Source organism: Phaethon aethereus, assembly GCF_964289735.1.
Source record: "Phaethon aethereus genome assembly, chromosome: 5".
Taxonomy (NCBI): Eukaryota; Metazoa; Chordata; class Aves; order Phaethontiformes; family Phaethontidae; genus Phaethon; species Phaethon aethereus.
The window spans coordinates 70,211,251-70,236,132 of record NC_138579.1 but is presented as its reverse complement, the minus strand read 5'-3'; the positions used below and the strand labels follow the sequence as shown (position 1 = coordinate 70,236,132).

Genomic DNA, 24,882 nt, shown 5'->3' with positions numbered 1-24,882 from the left:
GGAGATAGTAAAACCCACCCAAAGAGCACCCAGAGGTATGTCATCACAAAGACCCCAAGCCATGGCAAAGGCTTCAAGAAGAAACAGGGTCTGTCTTCTCTCTCAAAACACAGGCAGGATGCCCTGCACAGCCCATGGCAGCACTGTGGTCCCTCGCTCCACCCCATGTCCCCCCATGGGAAGGGGGGGTTTGAAGAGACTGGTGGCACTTCCCCTCCGTCCATGGGGCCAAGGATGGTGCCGTGCCCGGTTCCTCTGCTGTGAGTGCCCTGCACTGCCCCTTTCACAGTGGCAGCTGTGAGACGTGGCTGGTGGAGCAGAGCAAAGGCTGGGGTGCTGGCAGAGCCCAGCAGTGGAAGCTCTTGCTCAAGGTGGGTGTGCTTCCCGGTGTGCTGCAAGCCAGCCAGGGCTCTGGCCACACTCCAGCAGCGCTCTGGGTGCAGAGTCCCAACCCCGAGGTGCCCTGGGGTGAGAAGACTCCAGGATGCTCCCCACCAGAGAAACAGCCCCAGCAGATGGACAGCAACAGCCTCAGAGCAGGCTCCAGTCAGGTCACCATTCCTCAACACAGGCCCTCACAGTCAGAAGCAATGTGTGACCTTCTAGCTCCATGTGGGGCTCCAGGTTGGCTCCTCCAGCCTCGAGAGGATCCCTGATCCATGGCTTTGGTGACACACCTGCCCTCCCAGCCTATGGCAGGCTGTGTCCTGAAGCTCTGCCCTCTGGGGTGTCAGCAGCAGCAGGCACCCCGGTCTGTGGCTTTCCCCTCACCTGTAGGCCAAGGCCATGCACTCGAAGAGCTGGGTGACGGATGCTGAGGGTGCTGCAGGGGCCGTAGTGGTAGGTCTGGTGGGTTCCCTCATCCACCTTGCTAAAGTTGTAGGCCCCTGTGCCTGCCGGGCCTGGCTCCCATGGCTGCCCTGGCCTCCTGCTGCCTGAACCCCACTCCTGCCTCGGTGTGTGGCTCTGACACCATGAACTGGCCTCTATGTATGATCTGGGGGCACGCCATGGCGGGGCCCCCTTTGCCGCCTGCCGCACAGCAGGCTGCCGGCCCACTGCTCCGCTTCACTCCTCCGTTGCCGGTCGCCGGGCCTGCCCCTGTTCCGGTGCGGGTTCTCGCAGCGCGGCCTAGGCCGCTGCGGCCGGGACAGGCCTGCGCCCGGCTCCCATGGCAACCAGGAACGAAGGCGTGCGCATGCGCAGTCCCCCCCCGCAAGGAACGCCGGGGGTTGTAGTTCCCGCTACACCCCAGGGCGCATGCGTCGTGTCGTCCCCCGCCTCCCCCCCCCCCGCCCCCGCCCGGCGCAGAAGATGGCGCCGGAGCCTGGTGAGGGCGGCAGGCGGCTACACCCAACTCCCCCACCACGCACGAGCGTCCCTATAGCCTACGTGTTCACTCTGGCCCCTACTGATGGCAAGCAGAGCATCGTCCCAGTGCCCCCAGCTGGGCAGGGCCTCGCAGGAGGCTCCGCGCTTGTCCTCACCACCCACAAAGCCACCGCCGGGCAGGACCCACGCCAGGGGCGGCCGTTTCCACTCTTTATTCTCAGTGCCGGTGCGGTGAGGGGGGGCAGCGGGGCCCTGTGCGCGGGGGGATGGGGCAGGGCCGCCTCCGTCCCCCGAAGTGCAGGCAGTGTGGGGAGGGGGCGTGCCGGCTCCCTGGCCACGCCTGCAGCAGGCCTAGGCTCCGCCCCTTCCCTCTAGTGCCATGGCGGCGGGGGAGGGCTCTGCCCCATGCCCCCCGCCCAGGTTAGGGGGCGGGGGGCGGGGTGGAGGGGAGGTGAGGGGCGGGGTCAGCACTGGGGGTTGGGTCAGAAGCAGGGGTGGGGCAAGAGGCGGGGTCGGTAGTGGAAGGATGGGCGGAGTCACAACTGGCAGGAGGTGGGGTGTGGCCGTCCGTGGGGGCGTGGTCAGAGGCGGGGGCAGGGCCTCCATCCAGGCTGGCCTGGCGCACCACCCGGCGGGGCCGGGAGGAGGGCCGTGCCCCCGGGGGAGCACCCCCCGGCCCCCCCGCTGCCTCCACGGCCGCGAACACCTGCGGAGGGGACAGGGGGGGCTCAGCCAGCGCCGCTGCCCCACGGCCCGACCCCCCTCGCCCCTGCCCCACGCTCACCTCCCCGGCAAGGGGCTCCCCTGGCAGCTCGGGGGGCTCGGGGGTCTCCAGCTGGCTGATGCTCCGCATGACGGCGCAGAGGGAGATGCGGGGGCGCCGGGAGGCCCCCAACAGCCCCGTCCCGCTTGCCTCCTCAGGGGGCTGTGGGGAGGGGGCGGGGGACAGGCCACCCTCATCCCCTGGGGTGGCCTCTGGGCCCTCCTCGGGCTGGGGCACCTGCTCCGTCACCTTGGGCTCCCATAGGCTGCTGTGCCGGCTGCCACACACCTGCCATCAGCAGGTGGCCCCGCCCCCGCCCCGCCCCTGGAGCCACTCCCCTTTCAGACACAGGGGCATGACTCCCACAGGTTCCGCCTCCACGGCCAATAGCAGCAAAGGGTGGGGCACCCAGCTCCACCAAAGCCCACCCAGGCATGGCCACAGAAGCACCACCCACCCTGTACAAGAGGGGTGTGATCATGACAGGCTCCACCCACCATACCTGAGGGGCGTGGGCATGGCAGGCTCCACCCACACTACCCAAGAGGTCAAAAGCAGACCCTGCTTGGCCTAAGGGGGTGTGGTCACAACAGGCCCCTCCCTCTCCTGCCAGAAGGGGTGTGGCTACATCACCCCCACCCACCACACCCACAGGGTGTGTCCCACCCCGCCCCTTGCCCCGCCCACCTGGCGTGCAGGATGCCCTGGTAGAAGTCGAGCTGGCGCATGAAGCCAGGGTTGGGCAGGACGCCAGGGCGGCAGTGCCGGACGTGCCGCAGTGCCCGCTCCAGGGGCCATCCGAACTCCTTCATGGCGTAGGCCAGCACCGTGGCTGCCGAGCGGCTCAGCCCCATGCGGCAGTGCACCAGCGCCCGGCCCCCGTCGGCCCTGCGGCACCCACCTGCACTGCCACCAAGCTCCTGGGGCTGCCCATGTCCCCCCCCGCCACCCCAGTATCCCCAGGGACCCCCTGCCCCAGGGATCCCCTACCTCAGGGACCCCCTACCCCCAGCGCACCAGTGCCCCAGGGCTCCCCATATCCCCAAGGACCCCATGCCCCAGAAATCCCCAGTTCTCCCAGTATCCCCCGGGCTCCCAGTGCCCCAATGCACCCCCAGTCATCGAGACACCCCCCCATACTCCTCTGCCTCCCCAGGTACTCCCACCCACGTCCCCCCAGCACACCCCTGGCTCCAGCCCTTCCATGCCTCTCATGCCCCCTTGTGTGCCCCCGTGGCCCTCTCCCCACCGTGCCCCTGTGCCCTGAGGCTGCCCTGGCCCCACTGACCGGACGCGGGAGAGGAAGAGGAAGGTGTCATTCCAGTGGGGCAGGAGCTGGGCCGCCTCCTCGTCATACACCCGCACATTCATGTAGGTGAACAGTGCCGGGAAGAAGTTGTCGATCTCCCGTGCCACGTTCAGGATGTGGGTGACCCTGCAGTGCCAGGGGCAGGCAGGGTTGGGGCTCTGCCCATGCTCTATGGGGTGCCCCACAGTGCCCTGTGCCCACCCCACTGTGGTGCCACAGCCCTGCTGCACCCACCCTGCCAAGTCTCCCATGATGACCCCACGCCCACCCTGCTTGGTGCCCCTACAAAGACCCCATGCCCACACCAACGGGTGTCCCATGATGACCCCATGCCCACCCCATTAGCATCCCATGATCACCCCATACCCACCCCACTGGGCCACCTCATGATGACCTCATCCCCGCACCACCATGACACCCCAGATGACCCTGTGACACCCCACTGTAACACCCCATGGTGGCCCTATGCCCACACCACTGTGACGCCCCAGATGATCCCATGCCACTCCACGCTCACTGGTTCTGCTGCAGCTCCTCCAGGTTGGCCGCGTTCCACTCGGAGCCCTGTGAGGTCACGGCGGTGAGGGGTGTGGACAGCCCTGCCCGCCCTGCCTGCCCTGCCCGCCCCGCTGCCCACCAGGTAGAGGTGCGGGAAGACGCGGGAGGGCCGGTCCATCTGTGCCAGCACCAGCAGCATCTCGTTGTCGATGAAGTCCTTGTGCTGGGCCAGGCTGTGCCCCGTGCGCCGCTCCAGCTCCTCCCGCACCTGGGCACAGCCGTGGGGTCAGGGATGGCCTTGCCTCTGCCTGCCCCTGCCTGCTCCTGCCTGCGAGCCAGGCCCGCGGCCCTCCAGGAGCCCCTGCCTGCTGGCACCCACCTCCTTGGAGGTGACGCTCTCCAGGTCAGCGGTGGCCATCACGTCCCGCAGCAGCGCCCGCACCGCCTGCTCCGACAGCTCCGGCGCCGCCGGCCTGGCACCCGCATCGCCATGTCAGCGGCGGCGCGCACCTGCCCTGCCCAGGCCCTGCCCTGCCCAGGCCCTGCCCTGCCCAGGCCCCGCCTCCTCTGCTCTCAAGCCCCTCCCCCAAATGCAAGCCCCACCTCCCTATGGCCCTCCCTAGACTTTAAGCCCCGCCCATCCAGATAAACCCCGCCCATCCAGATAAACCCCGCCCCATACATTAGCCACGCCCCAAACCCAGACCCCACCCCTCAGCCCAACCCCCTCCTCCCTAGCAGAACCCCGCCCTCACAGCCCCACTCAATTGCTCCACCCTTTTACCACAAGCCCCGCCCGCAGCCCAGCCACCACGCTGATTGGCCAGCAGGCTGAGAGGGGTGGGGCAGGGGGGCGGGGCATACCGGAGGGGCGGGGGCGAGGCGGGGCGCACGGACTCCAGGTCGGCCATGGCCAGCCACTCGTTGAGGCAGCTCTGCTCCGAGGCCAGCGCTGCCGCGTAGCCGCGGGCCCAGGCCAGCGCCGGGCCGCCGGGGATGTGCCCGCCGCGGGACGCCTCCTCGCAGGCGCGGTGCAGCTCCTGCAGCACGGCCCTGCCGCACACCACCTGCCACGACCGCACCACCCCGGCACCGGCACGTGCCCGCGTCTCCTCCCCACCGCCGCGGCCAGGGCACCCCCGGGGCGGTGCCGGTGCTGGTGCCACATGGGTGGGTTCCCCCCGGCATGTGGGTGCCACCTCCCCTCTCCCAGGCATGCACAACCCGTGGGCATAGCTGAGTGGCCGGTGGCCGTGCCCAAACTCCCCCATCCCCACGGCTGTGCCCAGGTGCCCGTGGCGGTGCCTGTGTGTCCGCGTCGCGGCTGTGCCCGTGGTGGTGCACCGCTTCATGGTGGCACCCGCATCCCCCGTGCCCACGGTGGTGCCCACGTCCCCCGCACCCACAGACACACCCGGGGCTCGCTCACCACATGGTCTGGACAGAGATGGGCTTGAAGATGCGAGTCTGCCCCCCGGATGTCACGCTGAACCCCCTGGGCACAGCGGGGGGACGTGTGGGTCAGGGTGGGCACCCCGACCCTGCCCCTCCCCACAGGCCCCACCCAATCTGTGAGCCCCACCCTCATAAGCCCCTCCCCTTCTGTGAAGCCCCGCCTACCCCTTACCCATCGCCATCGAGGAAGACCTGGGTATCGCTCCAGAGGGGCAGCACCATGCCCAGGGTGCAGCAGGTGGCCCTGGGGCGGGCAGAGGTCAGGGGGTGCAGCCGTCTCCCGTCTCCCCCCCCCCCCCCGTGCCCCACTCACCCCTCGTGGGCGAAGTCCACGCCCAGCAGCGCCGTCTGCCCCTCGGCTCCTGCCTCCTCGGGCCGCACCACCAGCAGGTACCGCACCCGCCCCGGCCGCGCCGACTCCAGCCGCACCGCCTGGGGGGTGGGAGACATGAGGGGTGTCCCCTCCACCCCCAGGGGCGAAACTGTGGGCTCTGCCTCCCCCCAGTGACCCCAGTGCCCGGGGAGGAGCATCAAGCACACTGGGGGGCAGGCTGGGCCATACCCCATCCCCATCCCATTCTGTCCCATCCCATCTCCATCCCGTCCCCATCCCAATCCATCTCTTTCACTGTCCCCATCCCCGTCCCCATCCCGGGGGGGTGGCCGTGCCCTACCAGCCGGATGGCGTCCTGGGGGCGCAGCAGCCGCATCATGAGCTGGAGGTGCTGCTCCTGCCGCCCCGGGGCCTGGTCGGGGGGCACAGCCGTGGGGGGCTCGGCCGCCGGCGGCTCCTCGGCGGGCAGCAGTAGGGCAGCCCCCTTGACCATGACGAAGCTCTGCCTGGGGGGCAGGAGGGCCCTGAGTGGGATGGGGGGCCCAGCCGGCAGCGGGACCCAGCCCTTGCGGCTGGGGTACCCCCAGAGCGCTCCCCCGAGAGCAGGGGGGGAGAGCTGGGGGTCTGGGTCTTCAGAAAGAGGGGCTCCTCAGGGGGGTGGCTGTGTCCCCTCCCCACCCTGGTGACCCGTGTCCCCCGTCCCGTGGCTTTGGAGCCCCTTCTCACCGCCGCTGCAGCTGGCCGCGCCTGGGCGCATCTTCCTCCTGCAAAGCATGGGGAGGGGGGGACAGTGGCCCCGGGGGAGCATCACCCCGGGGTACGGACCGTGCCCGGGGGGGCCTGGCAGGCACCCCTGGCACCTCCCGCCTGGGCACCGCGGGCCAGGGACACCCTGCCGAACGCTCCCCCCAGCAGCACGAGGTGTTGGCAGGGCCCCACGGAGGAGTAGATCCCTGGGGCTCGGCCCTGGGGTTCAGGGGGTAGGGGTGCTGTCCCCGTGCCCCCCCGCCCCCGATGGGTGGTGCCCTGGGAGGGGGATGGGTGCACCCTGAGAAGGTCCAGTGGTTACTGGAGGCGGGGGGCAGGGGAACTGGGAGCACTGGGGACACTTAGCCCAGTTGGGAGCAATGGGGACAACCGCCCTCCCCCACCCCCCAAACTACGGGGCAACCCCCAGGCGGGAGCAAGGTCTGCTGGGGGCAACGGGGCTCCCAGTAACCTCCCACCGGGAGGCACCGGGACAGCCTTTCCCCCCCCACCGGCGCCGGGAGCCCTCGGGACGGCCTGTCCCGCCCGCCCGCCCGCCCCCGCCAGCCGCTCCGCCGGCCCCGGGCCGGCCCCGGCGAGCCTCCGCCGCCCCCGGGCCGGCCCCGGCGAGCCTCCGCCGCCGCCGTGTCGCCGGGCCCGTCCCGCACTCACCGCGGGGCCCCCGGCCGGGCCCGCCGCCCGCCGCACGGTGACCAGCGCCATGCCCCGCCGCGCCGCACCAGGAAGCGCCGCCGCCGCCGCCCCGCCCGGAGGGGAGCGGGCACGGCCCGGCGCCGGGCACGGCCTGCAGCCGGAGCGGCGCCCCCCACCCCGGCCTCGCCCCGGTACCACCGGACCGGGAACCCCCCAGACCTCCCGGGGTCACCGGTGCGCAGGACCCCCCGCCCCGGAGCCCCTCACCCTGGCGCTGCGCCAGGTCCCATGGCCGTGACCCCGCGGGTGCCAGCCCACCCCGTCCCCCTGCCTCAGCCCTGTGCCCAGGGACCCTCACCCCCACCCCGGGAGCTGGGGCACCCCGTCCCGCCCCAGACCGGACCCCCCGAGCCCCCTGTCACCCCGTGGCTCAGCAGGGGGGGCCCCCCCGCGGGTGGGGGGGGGTCTCCCCAGGAAATATAAACCGGGGGAGGGAATGGGGGCACAGGGCCAGATTTGGCGGGGGGGGGTCAAAGGGGAGGAAAACCCTGTGGAATCCCCCTAGTGCCACCCACATGCTTGCTGGCTCCGCCCCTGGGCCCCACCCTTCCTGCAGGCTCCGCCCCTTTCCCAGGCTCCGCCTCCTGGGCCATCCCACCCATCACGCTGCCAGGCAGAGGCTACACGCATCCATGTGTATATATATATATATATATATGTATAGGTATATGTACATACACCCGGGCCCCCCCCGGCCCCCCCACTGCCACTGAGGGATGACACCCGGGGTCCGTGCCTGGCCACGCAGCCCCCAACAGCGGGTCAGCTGCATCCCACGGGGACACACGGGTCCGTCCTGCCCCCACCATGGGGTCGACGTGTAACACCAAAGAAGAGAGGGGGTCCCTAGGGTGGGGGTCCTGGGGATAGGGGTGTCCCTGGGGTTGGTGTCCCCAGATCAGGGTCCCTGGGCTGAGGTTTGAGCCTGGTTGGGAGAGGATCCCTGGATCGGGGGTCCCAGGGGTAGGGGGATCCCTGGATCAGTTCCCCCCGTGTGGGGGCTGTGCCCACGTCAGGGGTGTCCCCAGCACGGGGGTGCCACCCTGGCACTGGCTGGTCCCCAGGCAGGGCTGGGCCCAGGTTGGGGTGTCCCAGTGCGGGACGGTGCCCATGCCAGGCTGTCCCGATACGAGGCCGTGCCTGGCAGTCCCCGGGCGAGGCGGTACCGGCGGAGCGTCCCTGTCCCTGCGTAGGGTGTCCCCATGTGGGACGTCCCTGTCCCCATGCGGAGCGCCCCGGTGCTACTTGTCGGTGAGGGAGAGGCGCAGGATACGCTGGAGCTCCTCGTCCTCCTCACGCCGGCGCCGCTCCCGCTCCTCCTGCTCCCGCTCCGAGAGCGCCATGGCCAGCCGCAGCTGCTCTGCGAAGCTGCCGTAGCCTGGGGGTGCCGGGGGGCTGCTGCCGCCCGCCCCGGGGGGAGTCCCGGCTGCCGGGGGGTCGGCGCTGGGGCCCGCCTGCAGCAGCATGCTCTCCTGCAGGGCCCTGCGGGGAGAGCCGCTGTCGCCATGCGCCCTCGCAGAGACCACGCCCACAGGGCTCCACCCGTGCCCCACCCTGAGTGGCCACGCCCACCTCACAGCACCACCCTCGGTTGGCGAGCCACACCCACCCGCTAGTCACACCTACATATGCAGTTAGCCCCGCCCATTGTGGCCACATCCTCCGGGGAGCAGGAAGCCCCTCCCCTTTAGGCCACACCCCCAGGGCCGCTCCTCTCTGCTCCACCCTGACACCTTTAAGGCACTCCCCTCCCGCCTTGGCCCCTCCCTAGACAGGGTGGGCAGGGTGGTTTCAGGCTCCGCCCCCGTGGGCGGTGCCTCACCGCTCCAGCTGGAGGTCCTCGTCGTACGGGGGCGGGTCCCCACCCGGGCGGGTGTTGGTCAGCGCCTCCCAGATGGTCACCTGTGGGGTGGGGCGGGGCTGAGGGGCGGGGCCTGCGCCGAGGGGGGGAGGCCGGCCGTGGGAGGGCGGGGCCTGTCCCACAGCAGGGGCGGGGTCAGGCGGGGGAGGCGTGGTCTCACCTGGTCGGTCTCGGTGCCGGCGTCGAGCAGGCTCTGCTGGATGGCGAACTGCAGCAGGTCGTCGTCCTCGTCCCGCAGGGGCTCGCTGCGCCCCGCGCCCAGCACCGTGTACCCCGCCGGCACCTCGAACACCCCCGCCTCCACCTCGCACGGGAAGGGCCAGCCTGCCGCACCCCCGAGCCACGGGCCGCCCTCAGCACCCCGCGGCGTCCCACGGCACCCCGCACCCGTGGGTGCCCCGTGCCCCTCAGCACCCCATAGCACCCTGCACCCCCTGCCCACGGCCACGCCACCCTGTGTCCACGGAGGGCACGCAGGTCCTGACGCCCTGGCACCCCGCAGCACCCATCACCCCGTGCCCGTGGGCAGCCTGGTGGTACCAGCACCCCCAGCCCAGGGTCCCGGCAGCACCTTATGCCCCAGGGTCCCCCCCTGCACCCACACACACCAGCCCTGGGATGACTTCTACCCCCTGGACACCCCACAACCCCAGGGCACCCCTCACCCCACAGCAGCCCCCCAGCCGCATCTGCCCCCAGCGCCCCCCCCGCCTCACCTCTGGGGCCGGGGGGCTGGGGGCCAGGGGGGTGGGCGGGGGTGCACACCCGCACGGAGCCCAGCGGCTGGTCGCACCCGCAGAGGTTGCTGAAGGTGATGCGGGCGTTGAGCACGTGGAAGAGGGGGATCTCTGGGGGTACAGGGGTCAATGGCCCCGCCCCTGGGTAGACCCCGCCCCTGGGTAGACCCCGCCCCTGGGTAGACCCCGCCCTCACCGATCTTAACGGGGAAGCCGGGGGGCAGCTTGAGGGTGATGAAGTCGCGCAGCTTGGCGAAGTGGGCGTTGGAGATGGCCATGAGGTCAATGATGGGCGTCACCTGCTCCGCCAGCGACAGCGGGTGCTGCTCGCACAGCCACAGCGTCGCCTTGAACCTGCCCGGGCACCGGCGTGGGCACGGGAACCCCACCAGTGCCACGTCCCGTGGGACCCCGTCACCACCCCCGGGGGTCCCGACACCCCAGTGCCGCGTCACGTCCCTGGGACGGCATCACCCCGGGGCGGGTGGCCTCACCTCTGCACCTTGCTGGACATCTCGATGGGGCGCCCGATGTTGCGGGTCTCCAGGTCGAAGTGGGGGTCGAAGTACTCCTCGGGGGTGATGGCGGTGGGGTTGGTGGGGCTGGCAGCCTGCAGCACGGGCGCCTGCGGCGGCACCGGCACCGCTCAGCCCGGTGCCCAGGACCCCCCGGCACCGGGGGGGTGCGCCCCAGCCCCCCGGGGGGGACCCCGCGCCCCGGCCACTCACCCCGTTGTGGGTGCTGTGCTGCTGCGCGATGCCCAGGAAGGAGTGGAAGGGGGTCTTGGAGCCTGGCCGGGGAGAGAGGGGAGGCGCGGGGGTGCGGCGCGGGCGGGGCGCACGGCACCCCCACATCTGCCCGGGCTGTCATGGGGACCCACGCCTAGACGGGTGACACCCCACACCCACGGTGACCCACGCCTGACGGGTCACACCCAGCACCCACGCCGTCCTACGCCTGACCGGTGACACCCCGTGTGGCACCCAATGCCTGACCGGTGTCCCACCCACGAAGGGGGTGGGCCTTGCACTAGAGGGCGGGCCTTGCACCGGGAGGGGGGGCGTGTCCCCACTGTGGGCTGGCTCCCTGATTGGCCGACGGGGCTGTCACCTTTGCTGCGTGACTTGTCCTGGTCGGAGAGGTGCTCCGTCCTCGTCTTGGTGACCAGCTCCACGTTGCTGGCGCTGTAAACCTGCCGGGGGACAGGATCAGCCCCGCCGGGCACCGGGGGATCCCCCCGTCCCCCTGCCGCGCCCACCTTCGCCTCGTAGCCGCTGACCACCTCCATCTTCTCCGAGCGCCAGCCCCAGATCCCCGACTTGTTCCTGGGGAGGGGGAAGGCGTCAGCCCCCCGCGGGGGTGGCTCCTCGCACGCCGCTCGCCCTCTTGCACAAGCGTTTCCTTCCCCTTCGCACGCGGTTCCCCAGCGCGAGCCCTCACACGGCCCCTTCCCTCGCCGCGCCGGGGTCGGCCCCGTGCCCCCCGCTGCCCCCCCAGCACCCTCCCGGGGTGGCAGCCCACCGCTCGAAGGCGATGTTCCTGGTGTCGAGGTGCGTGGAGACGATGGGGGACGTCAGTCGCCCGGCCACGTGCTCCTCCGAGGGCTGCATGGCCGCCAGCAGCAGGTCGGGCTCGTGCAGGGCCAGGGCCAGCGTCTCCGTGTAGACCACCTGCTTGTCGTGGTCCACCTCCATCACCACCGCCCCCTCGTCTGCGCACGGGGAGACGGGTCAGCGCCCGCTGGGGCTGCCCTGGCACCCCCGAGCCTGCAGGGTCACTGCGTCTCAGGGTTATCTGGGGGCTTTGGGGGGCCCAGAGGGGAACTGGGGGTCCTTGGTATGTGTGGTGGCTGAGGTGGCCCTCGGCGCTGCTGGAATGGGGTCCCCAGGGGGTGCCTGTAGGGGATCTGGGGTCCTTATGGGGGAGCACTTATAGTGTATGGGGTCTGGGGTCCTCCCCAGGGCCACTGGAGGGTCCCGGAGGGTCCCTGGGGTCCCGGGGCGTCCCACGGGAGCTGACCTTCCCCCTTGAAGATGTAGCTGCGGCGGCCGCGCTGCCACGTCATGTGCTCGAAGCCCAGCAGCGTGGTGTCAACCCGCAGGCTCTCGCCCCGCTTCCAGACGCGGTAGACGTCGCTGGGGCACACCTTTGAGACCAGCGGCACTGCGGGCACGCGCGTGTCATCAGTGGCGCGGCGCGGGGCGGGGGGCACCCCTCCGGCCCCCGGCCCCACGGCTCTGCTCACCCCAGCTGGTGAACTCCCACTTCATCTCCACGTAGAAGTCAGATGCCTGGAAGAGACGAAGGGGTCACGGAGGAGCTGCGGGACACGGGGGGCTGGAGGAACGGGGGGGGGGTCCCTGCTGGGATCACTGGGGAGATGGGGAGTCTTGGGGGCAGGGATGGGGGTCCCTACTGGGGCCCTGGGTGGGGATCAGGGTGGCCTGGGAGAGCACGGTCTTGTGTGGGGTCTGGCAGGGGCTCCTCGGGGAAAGAGCGGGGTTGTGGAGAAGATGGGGGTCCTGGGGAGACTTGGGGGGTCCAGGGGCTCCCCTCTTCCCCCCCATCCCCCAGCCTGCTGGGACCCCAGTTCTGGGGGGTGCCCACCCAGTGCCCGCCCGGGGCAGGGCCGTACCCGGCGCAGTTTGCTGAGCAGCTCGGGGATGCCGGCGAGGCGCCGCGTCGCCCGCTGGTAGTCGCGGTACTGGAGCACCAGCTGCACCATCTCGGGGTCCCCCGTGCTCACCGCCTCCTGCAGCACTGGGGCGCGGGGGCACCGTCAGCCGGGCGCCGCCAACGCCCGCACCCCGTGACGGTGCCCCCCCGCCCCCGTGACGGCGGCACCGGGGGGGCCCATGTACCCGTCCAGCCGTTGGCGTTCTCCCGGCCCACGTTGGCGTTGTGCCGCAGCAGCACCCGCACCGATTCCAGGTGGCCCAGGGACACGGCCAGCTCCAGCGGGGTCCGGCCGCGGGGGTCCGTCAGCTCCACGTCGTGCTGCACAGCCAGGTGGGGTCACTGCCGCCGGCTGGGGTGCCCCCGGCGCCCCGCAGCCCTCCCTGCGCCCCCCCTGCTCCCGTCCCGGCACCCGCTCGCTCCCGAGGCCCAGAGCCCCCCCGTCCCCAGCGGCACCCCTCCCCGAAGCCCCCAGGTCCTCCTGCCCCCTGGCCGCGGGGTCCCGGTCCCCCCAGCCCCACACCCCCCAGTGCCCCCGGGCCCCTAATGCCTCGGTGCCCTGTCCCAGCGCCCCCAGTACTCCCAGAGCTCCCAGTCCTCTGCTGCTACAGTGCCCTAGTATCCCAGTTACCCCCGCCCCCCCTCAGTGCCCCCAGTCTTGCCTAGTGCTCCCAGTCCCCAGTGCCCCCAGTTTCCTCCAGCGCTCCCAATCTCCCCTAGTGCTCCCAGTCCTCCCAGTCCCCCAGCCCCATGCCCCCAGTCTCCCCCAGTGCCACAAGTGCTCCCAGACTCCCCATTGCCCACAGTCTTCCCAGTCTCGCCGAGTGCTCCCAGTGCTCCCAGTCTCCCCCAGTGACCTGTCCCCGAGCCCCGGGTCCTCCGTTCTCCATTCCCGGCGCTCCCCCGCCCCCGCTGCCCTCACACCCCGGTCCCCCACCCCAGTTCCCGGGTTCCCGCTGCTCCCCTCTCCCCCCCGCGCCGCCCCGGCGGTGGGGGGGGCGCTCGGTGCCGGTGCCCCCGGCCGTGCCGCTGCCGGTGCCGGTGCCGGCGCCCACCGTGCCGGCGCGCAGGGCGCTGTCCAGCGCCTGGTGCCGGTTGTGCCAGACGAGGCGGTGCAGCGGGAAGGTGTCGCCGGGCCGCGCCATCCCGCCACCATGTCCCCGGGGCCGCGCCGGGCAGCGCGCGGGCGGACGGGCCGCAGCGCCGGGCCTGCCCGCAATGGCTGCGCGCGCGGGGGCGGCGGCGGCGGCGCAGCGCGGCGGCGCGGGGCGGGGCCGGCACCGGGCACGGCGGCCGGGGCACCGGCCCCCGGAACCGGGCACCGGGCACGGTGGGGCCCCGCCCCGAGCCCGCCCCGCGGCGGGGGCCCCGTCGGCCGGCACCCTGCCCCGCTACCGGGCGCCGCCTCTTCCCCGGCACCTCCTCCTGGGTACCCCGCGGGGCCCCGGGACCCCCGTCCCCTTTCACGCCGCCGTCCTCGGCCCCGCAGCGGTGGTCCGGGGACCCCCGGCCTTGCCCCGGCTCCGGTGCGCTCCGGCGGGCGGCCGTTTGGCTCCGTCCCGCGTCTCGTCAGGCACCGGGGAGACCCCGCGGCCCCGGCGGGCCGCAGGAACGCCGAAGGCTGCGGGCAGGAGGGGTGCTGCCTGCGGGCAGGAGGGGTGCTGCCCGCACAGCCCCGCGGCAAGGCGACAGCCAAGGTCACCCACGGGGACAGCGCAGCAACGGGGGACCCGACCCCCTGCTCCCACTGCCACCCCCCCTCTCCACGGGGACAGCTCCCACCTGCACCCTGGTACGTCCCCGAAGTGCCGGCGTGCCCGTGAGGGGACACAGCACGGGGGGCACGGGGACGTCTCTGCCACCCCGCAATGAGGTGGAGCCGGACGGTGGTTTTCCAGATTTTTTATTATAAAAACTCTTTTTTTGTTTGTTTTGCATTCTCACATCTCTGCTCATTAAAATCTCTCCCACCCGCGGCCCCGGCCCTACCCGGAGCCCCCTGCCTGCCCCAGCCCCCGGCAGCAGACCCACCGGAGACCAATATTTACAGATACTGCTGGGGACCAGGGCGGGCCGGGGGCCCTGGGGGACACCCCCCTGTGCTCACCGGCTGGGGACCGGGGCCAGCGGCACGTGAGGCTGATTTGGGGGGATCCCACCTGCTCCCTCCTCCTTGGCCACCCCATGCCCCACAGCTTGGGGGGAAGGCAGGGGGTGCCCCCCTTGCCCAGGGGGACGGCAGGAGGGGCAGGGGACCCATGGCACAGTATTTACAGGGGGGCCCCTGGGCACACGCGCGCACACACACACACACGCACACACCAAGGACTTGGCACCCACACGACGGGCACAGCCGGCTCGCAGGGAGGTGGGCAAAGGCTACGGGCGAGACGAGCTGGCCGGTTCCCTGCCCGGCCAGAGCTGGGCACCCACTCGCCCCATTTGGCACACACAGCAGTGGCGAAGCGGGTGGGCATGGAGAGGGGGCGCGGGGGCTACCTTCATCTTAGCCGGAGAGTTCGTAGAGGATTTGGGGTGGGGGGGTGGGGGGGCACACCGGGGAGAGGCACCAAGCCGTGCCATGCGCCCAGGGCCAGCTCCGTGCCAGAGGCTGGGCTGGGATGGCAACGCCGCGGCCGTGCCCGGCGGGTGAGACCAGCGCCGGGCATCCTCCAATGGGCGGCCCGGGAATGACAAAAAGGAGCGGGGGCACGTGGGAACCCAACCCAATAAATTAGAGGCGGGGTGGGAAGGGGGAAGGAGGGCACGCGGGCGCATCGGCACGGGGTCAGAGCCCGTTGGCGGAGCGCTGGATGAACGGCACTTTGCTGAGCTCCACCACGGGCGAGCGGGGCTTGTTCTGCATGCGCGGCACCCGCTGCAGCAGCTGCTGGGCCTGGCGCTGGGCGTCCCGCAGCTCCTTCCGCCACTGCACCAGCTCGGGGTCGCTCTGTGCAGGGCAGGGCAGGGGTCAGGCCGGGGCTCCCCAGGGTGCCAGGGCTCTGGGATTGCCCCAAGCTTTCTGTATTCATGCCCCAGGAGGGCTTGGGGGGCTAAATATGTGGGGCTAGCAGCCAGCAGCTGGCAGGAGGAGGTAGTTAGTGGCCAGCGATGGCCTGGAGGTGGCTAGCACCCAGCAGAGGGGAGGGCTAGCAGCTAGCAGGGAGTGGCTAGAGCCCAGCAAAGTTTGGTTAGTGCCCAGCAGGAGCAACTGGCACCCAGGGGAGATGGCCAGTGAGGGGCAGGAGGTGGCTAGTGCCTGGCAGGGGTGGCCGGTGATGCCAGGGGATGGAGGCCAGCCCCAGCGGGTGACTCAGGGCACACTCACATCGCACTGCAGCACGAACTGCTTGCCGCCGCGGATGCGGAGCAGGATGCACTTGCGCTCCTTCACCTGCGTCTCCTCCACTGAGTCGATCTCCTCCATGGTGAGCAGGGACTGCTGGGGGGACAGGCTCAGCCCTGCCCTCGCCCCCAGACCTCCGACTCCACACCAAGGTCCCCCCAAACCCCCTCTCCGTGCCCCCGTACCCCTCACAGTGCCATGCCTGCTTGCGCACATCCCTCGCGCCCCGTGCCCACCACACCCTGATCTCTGCCAGCGTGGAGGTGCGCCCGCTGAGCACCATGCTCGCCCCGCGCTGCCCTGCGCCCCCCGCTTCGCCCCTTGCCCGCCTTACCGGCGACTCGCCCTCCCCGCGCCACTCGAGGCGGTTGGGGAAGAGGTAGAAGTAGCGGCGCTGCCACTGCGTCAGGAAGGGGTTGCCCAGCTTGGCCATGTACCCATGCATGATGCAGTCCTTGCCCATGGCGTACTCTGTGCCCGCCGCGCCGGGGGGAGAGGCAGGGTCAGCCCGGGGCACGGTCAGGAGGCCGGGCAGAGCTGGGGGGGTGTCAGGGGAGGGGATCCGGAGGGCACCCGGCCCCACTCACCCTCCTCGTGGCCCAGCTGTTTGTTCTTGGCCTTTTTGCGAGCCTCCAGCTTGTCGGTGTCGGCGTTGACAGCTTCGAAGACGGTCTCTGTCACCTCCTGCTGCCACCGCTCCGAGATGGTGAGCGGGAAGTTGCGGTACAGCTCCTGGTCGCTCTCCAGCAGCTGGCGGGCAGGGAGGCAGGCGGGCAGGCACCGCCGGGTCAGGGGCTGCCCGCCACCCCAGCCCCGCCACGCTCAGCCCCTCCACCCCGCTACCTTGATGCCCTTTGTGTCCTCCTCATCGAAGGAGCCGATGTCAAATGCGTCGGCCGCATTCACCTCGCCACGGGGTGGGATCAGGGGCGGTGGGTACTGCAGGCAGGAAAGGGGTTTCTAAAGGGTGGCTGCCCGTGCCCCCCGCCTCCTTCCCATGCCCTGGCGTCCTGCCCCTCACCTTCTGCAGGAAAACCATCTGCCAGTCCAGGCCCTTGAAGAAGGGCTCCTCTTTCACCTCCTGAGCCCTGGGGAGCGAGGTGGGGTGAGCGCCGCAGGCTCCTGGCTGCAGCCCTGGGGCTGAAGTGCTGTGCCAGCACACCCTCCTTCCCTGCCCGCCTTCTGCCCCAGCTCCGGGCACCATCCCGGCACCCGCCGTGCCCGCCGGGACTCACCCGCGCCCCATGCAGCCCAGCCGCCGGTTGACGTCTCGCTGCAGCAGCCCCTCGAGCAGGGAGCGCAGCTCGGGGGAGAAGGAGTCCGGCAACTCGACGGCCTGAGGGAGAGGGCACGGCCGCTCACACCGTGAGCATGCAAGCACCGAGGCACACGTGTGCATGGGTACAGGCGCGCACACAGACAGGCACACGTGCGCACACGCGCAGACCTGTGTGCGCACAGCATACACCCCGACGCACGGGGAAGTGTGCGCGCAGACGCTGCAAACACACCCGTGTGCAACCTACCCCCCCAGGCGTGCGTGAACACAAAGACACCCACGTGCAGACACCCGCTTGCACACATGCACGTCGTTCTGCACACACGTGTGCACACGCACGTAGAGATGGGCACGAACACACGCTCCAGGTGCTGCTCACCTTCAGGGACCAGCTGTCCCTGACCCCCCACAGCCCCCGTGCACCCCCTAGGCCTCTGCCAGCACGTGGTGGGGGGCACAGCAGCACAGGGGTGCTGGCACCCCATCCACACCTGCCTCAGCCCTCCCTGGCACACGGGGCACAGGCCGGGGTGCCCCAACTCACCATGGTGAGGGTCATACGGTCAATCTCGTGCTTGTCCTTCGTCTTGTGCTGCCGGAAGGGGCTGTGCCTACGGCCACGAGGGGAGAGGGCAACTCAGCGGTGCCCACCCGTGCCCGCCTGTGCCCACCTGCGCCTGCTCACTCACCCCCGGAGCAGCTTGAAGAGCATGCAGCCCAGTGAGAACCAGTCGGCGCTGCTGTCGTACGCCACTCCTTTCTGCAGCACCTCCGGAGCCATGTACCCGTGGGTGCCCCTGCGGGGACACAGAGCAGGGTCAGGGGCCATGCCAGGCAGGCAGGCAGGACAGGCAGGGATGCGGGCACACTCACACGCTGGCATGGGGCTTCTTCTTGGAGAAGTCACAGGCCAGGCCCAGGTCTGAGATACGGACGTGCCCAAACTCGTCCAGCAGGATGTTTGCCGGCTGCCAAGACACCGTGCCAGCCTTGAGCCCAAGCGCAGAGAGAGGTGCCCGCATGACTCAGGCTGGGGTGCTCTGTGGGATTTGGGGGTGTCCACAGGACTGAGGTGCTTGTGGGACCGGGACGTGCCAGTGGAGTCTGCGAGTGCCCCCCGAGGTCTCAGGATGCCCATGGAGTTTGGGGGTGTTCCTGCAGGGTCAGGGGTGCCCTCTGGGTTTGGGAGTGCCCACAGGGTCCGAAGGCTCCTGCAGGGTCTGTGGGTGCCTGGGACACCTGTTGGTGCCCACAGGGTCCGGGGAGGGGTTTCTATAGGGCCCGGGGATGCCAATGGGGCCTCTAGACTACTGCAGGGGCAGGAGGGTGCCCGTGGGGTGCCCGAGGTGTCTGCAGGGTGACTGTAGGGTTGGTCACCTTGAGGTCGCGGTACACCACGAAGCGGCTGTGCATGTGCTCCAGGCCCAGGATGATCTCGGCTGCGTAGAACCGCATTTCCGCCTCTGAGAAGACGCCGTGCTGAGACAGGTGATAATGCAGGTCTCCCCCTGCGGTGACAGGGACCAGTTGTCACCCTGGAGCTGCCCTCCGCACCCAAAGGATGGTGCGGGCAGGGGGCTTCGAGCCCGTGGCTCAGGCCAGCCGTGGCCCTGGGGCCAGGGATCAGCCATGGGGTCCCGCGGGACCAGGGCCTCTCACCGTTCATGAGGTCAAGGATGAAGCTGAGCTTGTCGGGTGTGTGGAAGGCGTACGACATGCACACGATGAACGGGCAGTCCTGGCAGGAGAGACAGGGTCACGCAGTGCTGGCGCTGCCCCGGGGACACCCTCCCTCTCCCCGCGCCTGTGCCACCGCCTGTGGCTGGGGTGCCAGCCCTGCCCGGTCCCTCGTCCCCTCACCCCGGTGCTGACAAGGGACAGCATGATGCGCTCGTTGAGAGCCAGGGTCTCGCCCTGCTTCATCTTGATGCGTTTCTTGTCCAAACACTTCATGGCGTACCTGGGGGCAAAGAGTCCCTGCAGGGTCCTGCTGTTGCCCACGGCCACCGTGCCACGTCCCTCCAGTGCCACCGCCACGGCCCTGCCCTGCCCGCAGCCCCGCCAACCGCGGCCACGCCATCGTGTCCCTCCACTGCCAGCACCCACGGCCACATCACCGCATCCAGCTACCACCCACAGCCGTGACGTCCCCGTATCCCCCAGAGACCCGTAGCCATGGCAATCCTTCCGCAACCCCCTAACATCTGTCGTCACGGCAACACCGCTGCAGATGCCCTCGGGACCACCACCACAGCCCCAGCGCTCCCCCCATCACAGGCGGATCGCTCCAGCCCTCCACAAGACAGCATCCCCCCTTACATTTTGCCTGTATCCGCCTTCCGGCAGCCGTAGACCTCCCCGAAACCACCGCGGCCGATGATTCGGTGAACGCTGAAGTCGTTCATGGTGAGCTGGAGAGGGCGAGAAGGCGGTGGGGGTGAGCTTGGGCGCGTGAGTGCCCTTGTTTCAAGAGCTGTGCGTGTCCGTGATGGTGGGGGGTCCTGCTCCCGCCTCAGTTTCCCCGGGTGAGGAACACGGTGGCTGCTCCACATGTCCCCGTGAGCATGGGCAGGTACGGGAGAGCCACCTGTGAGCGAGCAAAAGCCCTGGGAGTGTGCGAGGGGGTGCCCATGCCAGCCCTGGTGAGCCCCGTGGCAGCAGCCTTCTCACTGTGCCCACATCCCCCTCTCGGGAAGTGCCCAGAAGTGCCCGAGGTGCCCTGAGGCACAAGGTTCCCTGCTCACATGGATGTTCAGCTCCACATTCTTCCACTGGCAGAACCGTGTGAACTTGTCACTGCAACGAAGCACAGAGAGGGCAAGAGTGGAGCCCCTGGAGAGACCCCTCCCAGGACCCGTCTCAGGGAAGAAGGACCCCTTGGACTTGTCTGGAGACAGGAGGCACCCCCCAGGACCCCCGTCTGGGAACAGAGAGACCCTGGGCCAGACCTGGGGATGAGAAGAGCCCCCCTGAGTCCCTGGTCTGGGGACAGACACCCCTGGAGCTCCTATGAAGGGACCCCTGGCCCCTCTCTGGGCCAGGAGACCCTGGTCCCCAGCGGGATGGGACACCCTGATCCTCGTGGGATTTTCCCCCATCTCACCTCTCGATGAATTTCTGGAAGATGCCCCCACGCAGGTTCTGGCAGATCTCCTCAATGTAGGGCTGGAGGGAGACAGGGCTCAGCGCTGCGTCCCCAGTGCCACCCAGGCCACCCATACCCCTCAGGTCCCACCACTACCTGAGGTCTCCACCCCTGGGATTTCACATATCCCCACTGCCATCCTTCAGGGGATCCTCTGCCACTGCCAGTCCCCTGGAGATACTTCTGCCACCCAGGGTCACCTGTGCCTCTGGGGACCCCAACATCACCATCCCTGAGGACCCCACTGTCACCCCGGGTCACCTCTATGTCCAGGGTCCCAATCTCCACCCTCTGAGCGGCTACCTCCAGCCCCCAGTCTCCTGACTACCAGCCCATGGGACCACCAGCAATTCCCCTCACTCCCAACCTCCTGAGGATCCCCTCATCATCCCTTGGGGTCCCCATAACTTCTGGGACGCCCCCCCCTCCCACCTCCAGGGGCCCCTGTAACCACCAGCCCCCTGTAAGGATTAACCCTCCGAGTACCAGAGGTGGCAGGGACCCCCTCTCTGTGCCGGGTGATGCCCACCTGGAAGAGGTCTGGGGGCACCTGCTTCTTGCTCAGGCGGCTCTGGACGTGCTCCGTGGCACTCTTGGAGAAGGGCTGTGAGGCAAGACAGGACCGTGTCACCCTGGGCAGAAGGGATGGGGGCACAGGGGCAAGGCAGCCCCACAGGAGCCAGGCAGGCCTGTACCAGCAGGGGAACTCACAGAGGACCCCCCATCCATAGGGCTGGGTCTGTGGCTCCCAGACCAGAGTCAGGGGTGGTTTTGGAGCTCCCTCTGAAGACACAGGGTACCAGGCGCCCTGGGCACACTAGGTACATCCCTCCCACCCGCTCTGGGGTGCCTCACAGCACCTGCACAGCACGACACTCACGTGGGAGCAGGCCAGCAGCTCCTTCATAATGTAATGGTCGAAGATGTGGCGGCTCCGTGCGGTTCGCTCCTCCTCCGAATCCAGCTTCTCGTACTTCTTGATCTGGCAAGGGCACAGCTCCCGTGGCACAGGGGCACACCACTCCCAGGCCTGCGCCGCCATGGGGCACAGCCCTCACCCCACACCAGGCAGGCACAGCCCCTGGGATCTGGTACACTAGGAACCACGGCCCCAGCCCCTCTGGGTACCACGTCTCACGGGCACCTGATGGTTATCACGTCCCCTGGGTACCCAGGGCATCACCTCCTGGCCCCTTGGGTACTCTGCATGCTTTTGGTACCGCGTCTGTGGGTCCTGTAGGTACCAAATCCCATCCCTAACCCTCCTGTCCATCCAGATGGGTCCCCCCATCTCACCTCCTCATAAAACTCCATCAGAGGTTTGGCCTCCTCTGCTTGGTTGAAGGCGAAGTCCCGGAAGAGCAGGTACCCTGGCAGGGACAGAGCCAAGGTGTGAGAGGTGCCTGCCCCACAGCAGCAGTGCGTGCCCCATAGCCCAGGCCAAGGGGCACAGGGATGTCCCCTGGGCCTGCCTGTCCCCACAGCCACCCCTGCGGCAGGCTCGGGGAAGGGGAAGTGCCAAGCTAGGGATTGGCCAGGGTCTGGCAGGACAATGCGGCAAGGCAGGGACACCGGCAGGGAGGAGCAGTGCAGTGCTATAGGGCACTATGGGGTAGGGGTGCGGTAGGGTAGCAAGGCGGTTGGTGCAGTGCGGGGTGCAATAGGGCAGGGGCACAGGCAGGCACCGCAGAACAGGCTGCCGTGGGGCGGACGTGCCCGGAAACCGCCAGAGCCGGCAGGAGGAAGTGAGAGGCGCTTCCTGCCCCGGACGGTTAGTGCTGGCGCTGGGGGAAGTGACAGGGCGGGGGACGTGGGGTGGGGAACATGGCACAGGGGGTTATGTCACGCAGCCCGCAGGCACCTCTGCCCAGCCCGGCCCCACAGCCCCCTTGCTTCGCCCAGGCCATGCTGAGGGGAAGGGGAATGGCCACGGCCACTACCACTGTTGTGGCTGCCACCAATCTGGCCTCCCAGCCCACCTGCGCTTGCCCAGGCACACTGTAAGCGTCCCTCTGTGGGTGCTCATCCACGTGCCCCCCACAGCCCCCGTGGCCCCAGCTCACCCATCTTCTGCGTGAAGATCTTGTCGAACGTCACCTCTCCCCGGTCTTCCAGGTACTTCTGCATGACGCTGCGGATGCTGGGGAGATACCGGAGGGGCTCAGCACCCCGCCTGCCCCGTGCCCTCTGCCTGCTCCCGTCAGCCCCACTGCCCCCCATGCCTGCCTGTACCCACCATGCCCTTCCTCTCCTGCACCTCCTATGTCCCCATGCCACCCCTAATCCCATTGGGTGCATGACCTCCCATTCTGTGTGTCCCCCCTCCTGGGGTGGAGGGTAGCCCCAAAAAAGCCTCCCTGGTGCCCAGCAGCAGGGGTGCAGGAGGGCAGTGGGGTCTGGTAGTGGTGGTGGTGACCGGGGTGCCAGATCTGGGTCCCCTCCTGCCCCTGGGGAGGAGCGGGGCAGCATGTGCCCACGTGTGTAGGGCTGCGTGTGTCCCGGGAGCGTGGAGACTGGGCGGTGCACCCCAGACTGCCAGCGGGCGTCGTGTCGGGCTGCTATGCACATCCAGCTGCGCGGGGTGCCTGTGCACTGCACCTTGCACCACCTGCGCCCCGCATGCTGTGCGGTGGCGTGCCACGCTGTGCTCCGCGTGGAGTGCCGCGCCACGCTCACCATGCCGTGCTGCGCGGGTCCGGTTGCGCGCGCGGCCGGCGCAGGCTGGGCGTGCAAAGGGAAGTTGTGAAGCAGGTTGTGTGGGCAGAAGGGGGTGTGCACACGGGAGCGACACAGGCGCGGGGGTGGCGTGCACAGCGGGGAGCACCACAACTCGGGGTGTGTGTGTGCACACAGGGAGGGCAGAGGTCCTGCGCGTGCCACGGCGTACACCGCGTGCGCAAACACGTACGTGTGCACACACAGCCCCCAGCACTCTGTACGTGTGTACACGTGTGTGCGCGCGCACACACAAGCGCACGCGTGCTGAGGAGGTGCACGGATGCAGAAGGGTGCGGATGCAGCTGCGGGAGTGCCGGGCAGGGGATGGCGTGCGGGTGTACACAGCGACCACGCACTCCTGGGTGCGACTGTGTACCGCGGAGGGCGTGTGTCCGTGTGTCCGTGTATCCGTGGCCGTGGCAGGCAGGACGCGTGTGTGTACAGCCTGGCTGCCTGTGCGCACCTGTGCGCAGGTGTGCGTGCACACGCCCGTGTGCCTGCCCGAGGCGGGGCGCCTGCGGGTGCCGTGCGGGGCAGGGAGAGCGGGAGGGGTGCGCTCGGGAGGCCGGTGCAGCGGGGCCGGGGCCACGGTGGCCCTGCCCGGCCCTGCCTGCCCGCGGGAGCCGGGGCCGGGCCGCGTCCCGGGGGCAGGGCCCGCGCTGCGCCGGGACAGCGGGAAGCGGGGCAGGGCCGGCGGGCGGGCGGGCGGTCGCCGGGACGGCCGGACGGCCGCGGGGCCTCACCTGGGCTCGGGCAGGAGGATCCTCTTGCTGGCGCGGGCGGCAGGCGCGGCGCGGCTCTTCTCCATGGCCATCAGGTAGCTCACGTCCGCCAGCACCGCCTCCAGGTCCGCCATCTTGCGCCGCGCCGCCGGTCCCGCCGGCCCCACCGCCGCCGGACCGGACCCGGACGGACCCGGAACCGGAACCGGGACCCGGAACCGGAACCGGGGCGGACCCGGAATGGACCCGGGACGGACCGGACCCGGCCCGGCCCGGCGCGGGGACGCCCAGGCGGCGGCGCGGCCTCAGCGGCGGGGGGCCATGGCGGGCGGGGCGGCCTGAGGGGAGCGCGTGTCCGTGCGCGTGTCCGTGCGTGACAGGCGGCGCTGCCGCCCCGGCCCGGAGCGGGGGCGGGGCAGGAGCGGGGCGGGGCTAGGGCGGGGCCGGGGCCGCCCTTCCCGCCGCCCCGCCCACCCGGTCGTGGCCGGGACAGCGGCGGCCGCGTGTGTGACACCGCGTGTGTGTGACACCGCGTGTGTGTGAGACACTGTGTGTGTGTGACAGCATGAGTGCGTGACACGGTGGGTGTGCGTGACACCACGCGTGTGTGTGACACTACGCGTGTGTGTGACACTGTGTGTGTGTGACACTGTGTGTGTGTGACAGCATGGGTGCGTGACACCGTGGGTGTGACTGTGTGTGACACTGGGGGTGTGTGACACTGGGGGGGGGGGTGTGTGTGGCACTGGGTGTGTGTGACAGCATGGGTGCGTGACACCGTGGGTGTGCGTGTGTGTGTGACTGTGTGTGACACTGGGGGTGTGTGACACTGGGGGTGTGTGTGACACTGGGTGTGTGTGACAGCATGGGTGTGTGCGACACTGTGTGCATGCCACCATGTGTGTGTGGCAGCGTGGGTGTGTGTGACACCAGGTGTGACATGGTGTGTGCGACACCGGATGCGTGGCCAGGACACCGCGCCTGGCCCTCCACGTCACGCTGCGCGCATGAGACACCGGGTGTGACCGCGTACGATGGCGCGCGTGGCGTCGTGCGGCACCAGGCCTGCCCGTGTGTGACTGCGTGCGCGCGGACGCCGTGTGACGGGGGCACGCGGTGACGCTCAGGCAGACGCGGCCTCGGCTCGCCGGCGGGGCAGGAGGTGACGGGACACAGGGCTGGCTGCCACTGCCACCCCCCGCGAGAGGACGGGGACACGGGGACAGCCGCCACCAGTACCCAGGGG

The 24,882-nt window shown here is 70.0% G+C and overlaps 3 protein-coding genes across 3 annotated transcripts; all 3 read right to left on the bottom strand.

Annotated features, from left to right (window-relative positions):
• Window positions 1-1,395: 1,395 nt before the first annotated feature.
• Window positions 1,396-7,161, bottom strand: SSH3 (slingshot protein phosphatase 3; the record flags this gene model as incomplete). The annotated part of the gene is given in 15 exon segments (XM_082000575.1): window positions 1,396-2,038; window positions 2,117-2,372; window positions 2,783-2,983; window positions 3,384-3,530; window positions 3,922-3,968; window positions 4,042-4,170; window positions 4,282-4,375; window positions 4,767-4,955; window positions 5,332-5,397; window positions 5,523-5,601; window positions 5,671-5,794; window positions 5,796-5,819; window positions 6,032-6,197; window positions 6,418-6,455; window positions 7,111-7,161. Coding segments are annotated over 15 exon segments (1,896 nt in total). The 3' UTR covers window positions 1,396-1,753.
• Window positions 7,162-8,393: 1,232 nt separating this feature from the next.
• Window positions 8,394-13,571, bottom strand: ANKRD13D (ankyrin repeat domain 13D; the record flags this gene model as incomplete). Its single annotated transcript, XM_082000576.1, has 15 exons — window positions 8,394-8,634; window positions 8,975-9,054; window positions 9,174-9,337; window positions 9,730-9,861; window positions 9,947-10,104; window positions 10,245-10,375; window positions 10,479-10,540; window positions 10,861-10,942; window positions 11,009-11,075; window positions 11,272-11,461; window positions 11,770-11,913; window positions 11,996-12,041; window positions 12,386-12,510; window positions 12,612-12,747; window positions 13,482-13,571. 15 exons carry the CDS (start codon window positions 13,569-13,571, stop codon window positions 8,394-8,396), a joined length of 1,848 nt encoding a protein of 615 aa, XP_081856702.1.
• Window positions 13,572-15,214: 1,643 nt separating this feature from the next.
• On the bottom strand, window positions 15,215-23,770 carry GRK2 (G protein-coupled receptor kinase 2; the record flags this gene model as incomplete). The annotated part of the gene is made up of 21 exons (XM_082000574.1): window positions 15,215-15,376; window positions 15,755-15,868; window positions 16,107-16,243; window positions 16,360-16,522; window positions 16,616-16,711; window positions 16,794-16,860; window positions 17,008-17,108; window positions 17,596-17,662; window positions 17,741-17,848; window positions 17,925-18,019; window positions 18,429-18,559; window positions 18,711-18,789; window positions 18,912-19,011; window positions 19,371-19,462; window positions 19,796-19,847; window positions 20,155-20,216; window positions 20,726-20,800; window positions 21,077-21,178; window positions 21,493-21,566; window positions 22,260-22,336; window positions 23,658-23,770. The coding sequence occupies 21 exons, from the start codon at window positions 23,768-23,770 to the stop codon at window positions 15,215-15,217; spliced, it is 2,067 nt and encodes a 688-aa protein (XP_081856700.1).
• Window positions 23,771-24,882: the final 1,112 nt, after the last annotated feature.